Source organism: Miscanthus floridulus, chromosome 14, assembly GCF_019320115.1.
Source record: "Miscanthus floridulus cultivar M001 chromosome 14, ASM1932011v1, whole genome shotgun sequence".
Taxonomy (NCBI): domain Eukaryota; kingdom Viridiplantae; phylum Streptophyta; class Magnoliopsida; order Poales; family Poaceae; genus Miscanthus; species Miscanthus floridulus.
In genome coordinates, this window is record NC_089593.1 from 36,476,914 (window position 1) to 36,488,694 (window position 11,781).

The 11,781-nt window shown below is 41.1% G+C and overlaps 1 protein-coding gene across 1 annotated transcript; it reads left to right on the forward strand.

Annotated features, from left to right (window-relative positions):
• The first annotated feature begins 4,138 nt into the window (after positions 1-4,138).
• LOC136505354 (uncharacterized) lies at positions 4,139-11,083 on the forward strand. The gene is made up of 15 exons (XM_066500502.1): positions 4,139-4,568; positions 4,748-4,822; positions 4,970-5,098; positions 5,189-5,262; positions 5,924-6,017; positions 6,284-6,326; positions 6,625-6,687; positions 7,046-7,275; positions 7,516-7,636; positions 7,715-7,812; positions 7,927-8,040; positions 8,545-8,715; positions 8,799-8,942; positions 9,011-9,156; positions 9,553-11,083. The coding sequence occupies exons 1-15, from the start codon at positions 4,261-4,263 to the stop codon at positions 9,699-9,701; spliced, it is 1,959 nt and encodes a 652-aa protein (XP_066356599.1). The 5' UTR covers positions 4,139-4,260; the 3' UTR covers positions 9,702-11,083.
• Positions 11,084-11,781: the final 698 nt, after the last annotated feature.

Sequence of the window (11,781 nt, forward strand, 5' to 3'; positions counted from 1 at the left end):
GTATATGTCTACTTGAAATAGACCTAACGCCACACATATTTATACGGTGAGTATAACATACCTTGTTTTAAGGTATTGTGGGAGATTTTTCAAGACACATAGTATTACCCATATGACATGCACTAATATTTACATATATACTCGAACCTGTGTATAGAATGGTATGAAGATGTGGCGGATCTTATTTGTGGATTTATTAGCGCATGAAAGAAATAGATATCGGAGATTTCTTTATGCCAATATAAAACATTATCTTAGCCGCATCATGGAAATGTCTATATAGTAGAGTTTATGAGCCTACGACGCCGCGCTCTCTGTGACTGTATTAATTTCATAAACTTTGCCTTTTAAATTAAATGTTACTTTAACGTTGTCTTATCGTGCGATCCATGTGTTTTTAGTATAAATTATTAGCTATCCTATAGCAACGCACGTGCACGCTACCTAGTTAGAATTAAGAACAGATGTTTAAAGTGTGGTCTTAACTTATTTTTGTTGGAGTAACTTATATTTTTGTTAGGTTATTCTTTAATTCTAGTTTGGTGCTTATTTAGTTACTAGCAAATATGCCCATATGTTGTAACGGGATAAAAATTATCGTGCTTTCGTTACCGATCAATCCATAGCTTTGTAATGTTTATTTACTTCTTGAATAATTGTGTTTTTGACTCTCATTCATGAGCAACTGAAATAAGCTAAAGTACAACTCGTGATGTGCATATAAAAAATATTAAATGAAACTATTTCTTCAACAACTGCAACTCTCATCTAACTCTATTTGTTTACCCAAATAGCTAGTAAACTATTTCCTGGTTTACTGCAAAATAGAAGAGAGGAGAAGCTGGTTTTCCAAAAGAAGAAGAAAAGTATACATGCCACGTACGGCTACCACTTTTCTTCTAATAAGTGTTCTGTTTCCTACCTTCTACAACACATGTCTATCTCTTCTTTGTCCGTTAGCTTATCTCTCCACCGCACTGCGCACCTGATCTACACAGACCGAGATGAAACTCTAGGTGACCTTTCACGTGGGACAGCGGATGCACAAGACGTAGGAGACGCTTCTGGCAAGCGTGGTCGGCAATCGGCACGATGAGCACCCACGCAGGACAACGGCTGTGCAAAGGCAACCGCCACGCTCGAACATGGTCCGCGATGGGCGGCGCAGCGCGCCATGGCTTGAAGTTGTTGGTTGGGGGCAGTACCCTTGGTTCAACGGCAAAGCCAAAATTCATCAGCAATGTTAATAAGGTTGGAGATAAGTAGAGGTGCAGCCATGGAGGTACGATCGTCACGGTCTATACAAGGCCATATCTCAGTCGGTATCTCATGTCAATTTAATTAATGGATCGGAGGTCCAGACTCCAAATCAATGTAAAGATATAATACAGCTCAGCGTAATTATGGCAATATGCAATATGGTACTTGACGACGCGTGTCCGGCCAGGATTCTAGATAATGATGACTAACAACGTTTCTGCTACATGTTGTACAGAACAGGGACTATGCAAAAAATAAATTTGCAATTTCTACATAACGACGGAAAAGCAAATTTGAACGTATTGGGATCGTGTTCCGCCATGAAAAAAATAAAAGTGTAAAAAAAAGAAAAGAAAAACAAAATAGAATCAAAATCAGGAAACTCTTCGTGGTTTATTCGGGATCAAAATCTATTTAGATTAGGAGTGCTAGTAAGAGAAGTCTTATACATATGTCATATATATAATAGGAGGGTCGGTCATAGACACATAACAGAGAGACAGTTTCCACATTTAGGCGACCAGAACTCCAAGAGACAGATGTCGTGCCGTGTTCGAGTCCTAGTCAGATACAATTTGTTTTGTTTTTTCTTTTTGTTTTTGCATGGTTGTTTCAGTTCTGTTACTATAAAAGAGCGCACAGTTAGTTAGGGAGGCCAGACCAAAATAATGGCACAAAAAAAGTGAAGGAAATTTTGCCTCTTTATTATTAGGAATAAATATATATATCTTTCTTTCGCGTGCTTATAAATATAAAGGAGGTGCTACCAAAATCTTTATTATTTGTTTTATGTACTTGCAGCTGATGTTTTGTGAACTTTAGTAGCATCTGGGGGTGTTCGTGGATTTCGGGTTGTTACATCTGGTCTATAACCAACACCAAGGCTCCAGGAAAAAAAACCCTGTCGAACTTCTTGCCACTGCCGCCACTGCAGCTATGGTTAGGTTCTTTGATACAACATCAACATTGATCATCATGATGCTTTCCTATGGTGGAATTCAACGTCTTTTGTGGTTTTGACATCTCGAGTTAAGCTAGATAGCGCTCAATGAACATTGGGTCAAAAGAGGGCCGGGCTTTGGAATGAGTCCTCGTGTATTGCTTTCCTTCGGACATGCCAACGAATTGCCCATAGCGTCACCGATATTTTAATCACATCCTCCCGTGGTAGTCTAGCAAAAAACGTAGCTAGCCATCCCTTCGGGTCTTGTTCTATATCTCGCACATATGATGAGTGAATGCTTCCGGTGATCTGTCTCACCATAAAATGCACAAGCGCTTTGAGGTGCCATGTTTCTATGGTGGAGAACGTTGCCTGATGGAAGGTAATGGCGAGCTAGTCATCACAGGAACATCCGGATCTTAATTGGAACCAGAACTTTTCACAGGGTCGTCTACTCGCTCCTTCATCACCGTCGTATCTGATCGGCCCGGTCTTCCTTCAAACCATGTGGTCGCATTCTCGGTGAGCATCCTATAGGCTGAGCGAACCGAAAACACCCCTAGTCATCATGCTACCAAACCCAGAAATCCGTCTGCCGTCTGATATTGGACAATCTCAATAGTTGAGGGCCTGTTTGGAATACGGGAAATATTTTCCGTTCTAGCGTTTTTTCTGTGAAATTAAATTGATTCCTGCGTTTTTCCGGTGAAATTGAACTGATTTTTGTGAAATTCCTGCGCGATTCCTACCAAATTCCTACATTTCAAACATGCCTTGAAACAGTAATTATTCTCCTGTTCGGTCGTCCATTCGTCCGTCTAGACCCCTCCCGCGTTTCCGCTCACGGAACGGACCCCACTTGTGCCACCCCCGTCCCATCGCCCGTTCGCTCTGTGTCGTCTGCGCGCTGTGTGCCCTGCTCATGGGACGGATCCCGCCCTTCACCGCACCGCCCTGGCTCGCGCGCGCGCGCCTCTGCTCACGGGATGGATATGACCCTCCCCCGTGCTGTCCCCGCCCATATTCACGCCCCCCGTTGCGGCCGCACTCCATCCACCCACCGAGGTCCGTGCGCCGCCGAGCTCCACACCGGCGACCTCCGTGCCACTCCGTAGCATCGAGCTCCACGTCGGTGTCGAGCTCTGTGTCGACTAGCCTCCATTTTCATCCAAGCAGCAAGTAGATGTTGCGCTTGAAAGCGTATGTTGCAAGTGTCTGTTTCAATTGTTTCAGATATTTTAGAGGTAAGTGTTTCATATGGATGTTGTAAAAGTAGATCAAGATGTTGCATATGTTGCAATGGTTGTACACGTATGTTGCAAATGTGTTTATTTAGATGTTGCATATGTTTCACACATATGTTTATAAGTGTTTTATCTAGATGTTGCGTATGTTTTTGCAATGGTTTCAAGTGTTTTCCAGGTGTTTTTACAAGTGTTTTAGATGCATGTTTCAAATGTTTCATCTGTCTTCAGATGCATTTTGCAAGTGTTGCATCTGAATGTTTCAAAAGTAGATCAGATGTTGCATCTCCATCCATGCCTTCTGCTGTCTCGCCTCAGTGTCTCCTCCTCCTCCCGGCGTTAGGCTGGGCATCCACCGCCTCCTCCCTCTCTTCTCGATGCTGGTGACATTCGGGGCAGCATGGGTCCCACATGGGCGTGCGAAACGGCGCGAAAAAATGACTGCAGGTGTGGGTATCCAGACGTCCTATCCATCCGAACGTCCGGGGACTAGCAAATCCGTAGTTGAATGGGTAAATATACTTTTTTTTTCATTTCTCGATGACACGTGGACCAAGTTCGGGCTACGATCCAAACAGATTTTGGCCTTTCAACTTTTCAAGGCCTACCAAGAAACCCCTATGACAAATGGGCCATTAAACTCAAAGCAACGCCACTCTCGTGGGCCCTGGCCCGTCTAGTAAGCCGCCGCCCTTGCGTCAGAAATTCTAGCCAACGCGAGTACGCGACGCGGCGGTCGTCGGCGACCGACAAGGAGAGAGAGAGGGCGGAACAGAGGGGAGAGAGAGAGAGAGAGAGAGAGAGAGAGTGCACATGGAGGAGCTCTCCAAGAAGGCTCCGGCACCAAGCTTGCTTTCGCTGTGCCTGGACGCGGTCGCTGCTCGTCTCATTAGCGACAACGCCGGCGCAGGCGGAGGCGTGGGCCGAACGGGTTGGCCAGGAGGGTGCAGCGGCGGCGGCGGTCTCGGCGGGTTCTCCGAAGATGACGGAGGGGAGGCAGACGACGACCGCCTGCAACCGGAGGAGGTGGCGGAGGGGCTTCCCTGGGAGCTTCTCCATCGGCTGGCGTCCCGGCTCCCGCCTGTCGCGCTCGAGTCACTCCATCACGCCGCCCATGCCCGGTACCCTTCCCCTCTCCCTTTCGGTACCAATTCGTACACAACAACAGGACGCCCATTCCTGTGCCCGTTTATCTTCTATTGCTATTCCAATTTGCACATCACCTGTTGTTTCCTCTGAGAAAATCGTGCATCTTCATAAAGGAAGAGCTAGATGTTATGCTCATAATTTCTCGTTCCAGGTGCTGCTCTTCTGCTAAAACTACTTCTGGACTTGGAGTGCAAGATGGAGACAGACGTGGGGTGAAACGTTCAAGGTTTTGCAAGCATTTATTTATGCAAAGAAAAACATGTTTTTGGCGTACTGTGTTAACAGTACTGTAATGCAATGGGCTCAAGACAATAATCGGCAGCACCAGCATTTGTTTCAATACCTGACCTGACATATATGATACTGCTCTTAGGTGTGAAGACTTCAACACCACTTGGCAATTGTTGTTCAAACTTCGCTGGCCCCTCGGTGGTAACACTGGACATAATAACTTGGTCACTGTGGACTGGCAGCAAAAGTATTGGGAAAAGCATTTACAAGAGTATGCTATCAGTGATTTGTGATTGGGTTTTATGAATGAAATGCCTTAACCCTTAAACACAAATTACCAATCCTTTTTTTCCCTCCACAGGTGCTTGGATGAAGCTGCAGAGTGTGCCTTTCTTCCTTCTTTTTGTGGGAGTATTGGTAAGCTGAGTATATCAGGTTAGTATCCTGTTTTCCTTCATGACATGTCTACCATATTGTCATTCATTTGTTACCAACTTAACATTGCTTGGTTAACTGAGTAATTGCCCTCTTAGTTTTAGAAAGTAAACTGGATTATTTTAAAAATATCTTTAGCTAACAATGTGATACCCATTTACTCCCTCTGTCCTCGTATAGAAGGCGTAACCGTTTTTTCATGTGTTCCGCAATAGAGGGCCTGGTTCACTTACTCCTTTTTTATGGGCATGCAAACAGGTGCCAATTAATTCTTCAAAAAAACACACGCCAATTATTGCTCCCTCACCATGCTGCCGTCTCTGCATGCTGCTGCACTGCAGAGCGACCATTTGATTGGCCATGTGTGCCTGGATGAGAAATCACCAAGCTAAATGCATGATTAAAAAGAACAGCAGCACGGCCATCAACGCACGGTGAATTAGTTGTTAGATAGAGTAAAAGTTGTTCTTGGGCTTTGTGTGGAAGGAGTTGCGCCTTCTATAGCAGGACGGAGGGAGTACTGTTGAAGTGACTACTGTTTATAGTTTTGTATAGTATTGGCAGAACTGACATTAGTTACTAGAAATTATCTTTACCTAAAAAATGTGATAGCCCATTTACTGCTGCAATAACCTTTCTGTTTTTGTTCATGATTGAGCAGCTAAAATCATGAATTCCATCTACCAGAGCATGGACACATCTCAACATCATTCAAGACTAGAATATCAATGCAGCAAATTTGGTTGCTATGTGAGGTGCCAGCATACGATGATTGTTGTACATATGCATTTCTTTTTTTATTAACATTTTTTATCTTTTCAGCAATACTTGACAATTATGAATATTCTATTAATTAAAAATACACATGACATGATTGAGGGCCCTGTGATATATGATAATTTTATGCGATTTTATATGTCCTACAGTGTTGATGTAACAAATGAATCTATGTTGGACTTGCTTGTTTGGTTGTTATTTGCTTGTAGTTCTTCAGTATCAACGTTGCCCCTTATTTTTTCAGGTGCTTGAGACTGCAAGGTGTTCTTTGCACTGCAGAAACTTGTGTAAGTACTAAACTGCTGATCCGCTTTATAGTAGCTTAGAACTCTTTTCATTTATACTCTATTTTCTTTTATATAGCTGATGTTGTGAGTTTATTCTGTTAGTTGTGCTCTCGTGTCTGCATCCGTGTTCTCATTTTGTCAAATGGGAGTATCTATATCATCTTTGTAATTATCTTTACACATGGTTCCAGAATACATTTATTATCCATGTCATTACATATCTATTGCAGTATGGTGAATCTTTTTTAGGATGTTCATATGATTGCACGTTGACTGCTGGGTATCCTTTGTCTCTCAGGACTTGTTGCAACAATGCAAGCTGGAAAGATTAATGTTCATAAGAATTATATCAGACCCAGAGGTAAACTTAAGCCTCTGATAGTACCTTTACTGTTGCATAAACAACAAAATATGTCATGATGATCATTCTTTGGAATCAGCTGAAAGCATAGAGATGCTCACAATTTTAGTTTTGCATGTGCACAATTTTTCTTCAACTCTATGAAAGAAATAATAATTTCCCAGTTTTATTTTTGCATGTTCTGTTTAAGTTTGAATATTAAAACAAGCTGATATTGTTAGTCATCAACTTGTGTCGGTACGACCATTCTGCATGAGCTCGAGTTGTCCATGTGTTGTACTGCTCTTTTCAGTGGCATGATAGTAAGTCAGCAACGGTTCGTTGGGGTTTGAAGTTTCTTCTGAATTTTCATTGACAGGTTAATGGTGCATGTTTACTTCTGAGCTGGCATGCAGAGACACTGCTTTCTCTTGAATTCATCCATTGTCAGCTTTATCCTACCGTCATGGATAAAATTTGCAGGAGTTTGTTCCAGAAGGGATCTCAAAGCCATGGAATCCAACGATTTAGCATTAAATCGTCACAAATCTGTGAAACCAAGCCTCTGACCATATCTTCTGGTCTGTTAAATTTTTTGTCATCTGGCAAGTAAGCTGCATGCCATTCAATATTCATAATTGAAATATTATGGATTGACAAACAAAAGAACCATATCTTTAGTTTATTTGTTCTACTTCTACAGCAGCTTCCCATTAGTATTAATCATGGGGTATTGACCATTTATGTGTTTCTGAGTAGTTTTACTTATATGGATTTGTTATATCGATACTTGATAGTCCATTTCAGTGTGAAACATTTAAACACCGTTCAATCCTTACAATTGTTCAGGTCGTTGCACCTGCTGTCACTTAATGATACTAAGATGCAGTCATCACTAGCTCAGATGATTATTCACACTCTTCTTGAGTCGTCATGTGATTTACACACTCTTGAGATATCAGAAAACAATGTGGGTTGACATGAAAAAAATCTATTCTTTATTTCTTTTTACATATTTTCTACCCATTCAATTGGTTGTTTCTTGTAGATTGCTGGCTGGCTTTTGAAACTGAACAAAAGTTCTACAAACTCATTAGCACTGAAATCAGATATTTTTATGAACTCTCTGTCCGTTCTTAACCTGAGGTATTACTTTGTACCTACCATAATTAGCTGTTCAAGAAACTTCTGTAGCAGGTTATTTTCAGATTCTGATGGCCTAATTGTGTGTTTTGCATTTCTTGATTCTTATCATTCCAGGGAAAATAATTTGCAAAAGGATGATGTTGTAGATCTTCACAAAATTCTAATAAAAATGCCTAATTTAAGAGATTTAGATATAAGTGGCAATCCAATCATGGATGAAGGTATCAGGTACTGTCTGACATAACAGAATATCCATCAGTATCCTACAATGATCAATACAGGGTGTACAATTGTTTTTCCATGTCTGTTTTTTTTTTTGAACGGGAAATACAGCAGGGGAAGCCCCCACTGTAGGATTTTATTAAATAAAAACAGAAACCTGTACAAAAGAAAGAGAAATAACAACAAACCAACCAGCCGGAGAGCTGTGGTAGCCACGGCGGGAAGGGAACCGCAGGCCAAAAACCAGGGAGGCCTAAGAGAGGAGAAAAGCTACACGTTTATCATCTCTCATTCTAAAAGCCTGAAGTTTGGCCTCTTCACAGAAGAGTTTTTTCCAAGAAGAGAAAGAAGGCCGGCCTCTGTCAAATATAATTTTTCCATGTCTGTGTTCAGTTGCCTTTAGCTTTCTTGCATAAGTACAGTACTTCTCAATATTTGTGATAAAGTGCCTCAGTCAAGCTGTTTATTGTTGATTTACTGAAGCACTCATCAGTTTCACTTAAATTGCAGATCAATGATCCCTTTCATTTCATGGTCTATTCAAAAGGAAAATCCACTTTTGAGATTAACAGTCGAGAACTGTGAGTTGTCCAGTATTGGTGTGATTACACTTCTGGAGTGCCTCACAACTGTGAAGCAACCCCTTGATGTGCTATCTATTGCAGACAATCATTTAGGGAGGTGAGTTGTATCTCTTTTCATGCATTTTGTCCTGCTGTGCTGTGTTAACTTGTGTCAACATATTAATTGAAATGTGCTTGCAGTTCTGTGGCAGCTGCAATGGCCAAATTCTTGAGTTCACATGTAAGGGCTTTAAATGCTACAGATATTGACTTGGGAGCATTAGGCTTCCAAATACTTGAGGAAGCATTGCCAACAGAAGTTGCCCTTTCCCACATCAACATCAGGTTAGAACCAAGTACTGCCTCTCACCATAGATGTCAGTTTCTTCACTGACATTTTTTATATTTTGCAGTAAGAATCGTGGTGGGATCAGAGCAGCATATTTTGTTTCCAGATTAATAGGGCGAGCACCAAACCTTGTCTCAGTCAATGCAGCAGCGAACCTTTTACCACCTGAATCATTGGAAGTCATCTGTAACTCCTTGAAGCAAGGGACTTGTAAGAAATAAATGCTTTACCAAATTCACTTTTACTTTTGCATTTGGAAAATCCATACATGTATGGATGAAAATGGATCGGATAAAAATGGGCATGTACAGATACGAATGTGGGTAGTTCTTTTTTTCTCATATTCAGTTAGATATGGACTCAGATAGTGTTGGGTATGTTTGGATATTGATACCCGTCCCATATATGTATTTGATATCTGACTTTAAGTTTTCAGATTCAAATGTGGTATGGATATTGAATGTCTGGATTTAGATACGGATTATGGATTATTCATTTAGTATTTGAATCTCTTTCGGACGGATGGATATCGTGAAATATCTGTCCCGTTTTCAACCCTACATAGCTGATAGAGATTGGTTAATGACTAGTCTTTCCTTGTTTTAGGTAATTTGGAGAGAGTGGACCTGACTGGCAACATGCATTTATCAAGCAATATTTTTCCTGCATTCCTTGAATTCAAGAAGCATGGAAAGCCAATTCTGGTAGTCCCACCAAACTTGAGCACTTGTGCTCCATATGATGATGACCCATGACTATTATGTACCGGATAATCCCTAGTGCTGCTCAAGTCACTTCAGATGGAACTAAATAGGGCCACACCATTAGTGATGTATTTGTTGTGTCATCTGGGCATAGACTGTGTGGTCAATTGGTCATGCTTTGTTGGAATGAATTGTCTGTCTGCTGGTTGGGTCCGTTTGGTCTCGTGATGGTACTACATACTCAATGTGAGCAATGATAAGGTGGTTGCCAACAAGGTTGGGTGGAAGAATTGGGGGTGGACCAAGCAAATTTGGGTGCCCAAGGAGGTGACCAAGAACATGGATCAGACTCAAAATGTTGTGCTCCCCAACACATTTGTATGCCATTTTAGGGAATTTGGAAACTTAGCATACTAGGGATGCATGAATGGATGTGCATCATATTGTTTCAAGTAAATGCCAAGTGGGTAGGTTTGTATCTTTTACCGAAGTTCCTCTTCCCCATGCCAAGGTAATGTGAATGTCCTATCATGCATCGTATAGACACTACCATGTGTAGGATTGCATTTCATATTTAACTTTGTTCCCTACACTTTTATGTGGGATCATAGATTTTACTCTGTAATTGATATCATAATCAATGTGCCTAATTCTCCTTTGGTATCAATATTTGAATTGGTACCATCTGTGATTCAATGACTTGTGCGCACTTTTAGGTGGAGCTTGATCTTTAGGTTATGGTTTTGGGACTACATGTGTTCAAGTCTTATCTTTGTAGGGCCTCTTGTTGTGATAAAGGGGATATGTCAAGAACGGTCCTATACACCCCAAATGCCTTGTTCCCCTAAGTGGAACAATAGTACTACTGATATGTACAACTTCGCTACTAATACCCCTCTGTGTGAGATTCATGTAGTAAAATTTATTCTTGAGGACCATTTTGGGATGGATGATAAAGGGAGAAGAGGATGAAGTCAAAACGAGCCTTCCTTTGGAATCTATGAAAATCGAAGCAAACTTCCACAAATCTTTTTGGCACATGGACATGAAGGAAGCAAGGAAAAGGAGGAGACCGGGATTTAAGGGGCAGTGCATACACCTAGTGTCAAAAAGGGGGGAGAACTGAAAATTTGTTGATTCCAGTTACATAGAGGAAGCACAACATGAAAACTGGAATGCCTTGGAATAAATTTCTTCAAGTGGGATCAAGTCGGGGCATTTCCATGTGATGGCATGACTTCAAAAGGCGCAGAAAAGTGAATACCACACTAGCTAGTTTCAAGAAACATTACAAGTTACAAGTGGCATCAAGAGCATCCAACCAAGCTTGCTTAGTGCATACGTTCTTCAATTGAGTCTATTCGATGCAATTTTATGCTTGCTTTGATTGAGTTGTCTTGAACCACTCAAAAGAGGGAGCTTGTAATAAATATGGGCAGTTGGCCCTATTCAATGTGTAATTTTGGTGATCTTGATGACAACCCAATCACTAGGGCAAACATGTGTGTAGAGATGTGTTAGACATGTTTATATAGGTACTAGGGATGCAAAGGTCCAAGTTTAGTCAAGATCCAAGCACAAATGGAGTCAAAACACATGCCAGATCAAACACCAAATCAGTTGATCAAAAGGCATAGATAAGCCAGTGACCATCAGTAAGCTTGGCCGGAGAATACATAGTCCACCAGATGATATGGTGAAGAGAAGAACCACCTGAAGGATCATCTGGTGAACAAGTCTGATGATCCTGGAGAACAATGCCATTGGATAATACTGTGATATACAAGAGTACTTGGTGGACCATTCGGTGATCATCAGTACCGTGGCCAACTATTGGATTCTCTCACATTCCCACATGATGACATAGTGGAGTACTTCCCCCGTCCCAAATTATAAGATATTCCAACATTTTTAGGGAGTCTAAAACATCTTAAATTTAACCGAAAATTATGGAGAAAATTATAAAGATTTATGACATTAAATAGATATACTATGAAAATATAATTAATAAAGAATCTAATTATACTTATTTTATATCATAAATGTTATTATTTTATTACAAGAAAGTTGGAATGTCTTATAATTTGGGAATGATAGAATACTTGGGTAAGCCTTTGGATCATCTGTTGAG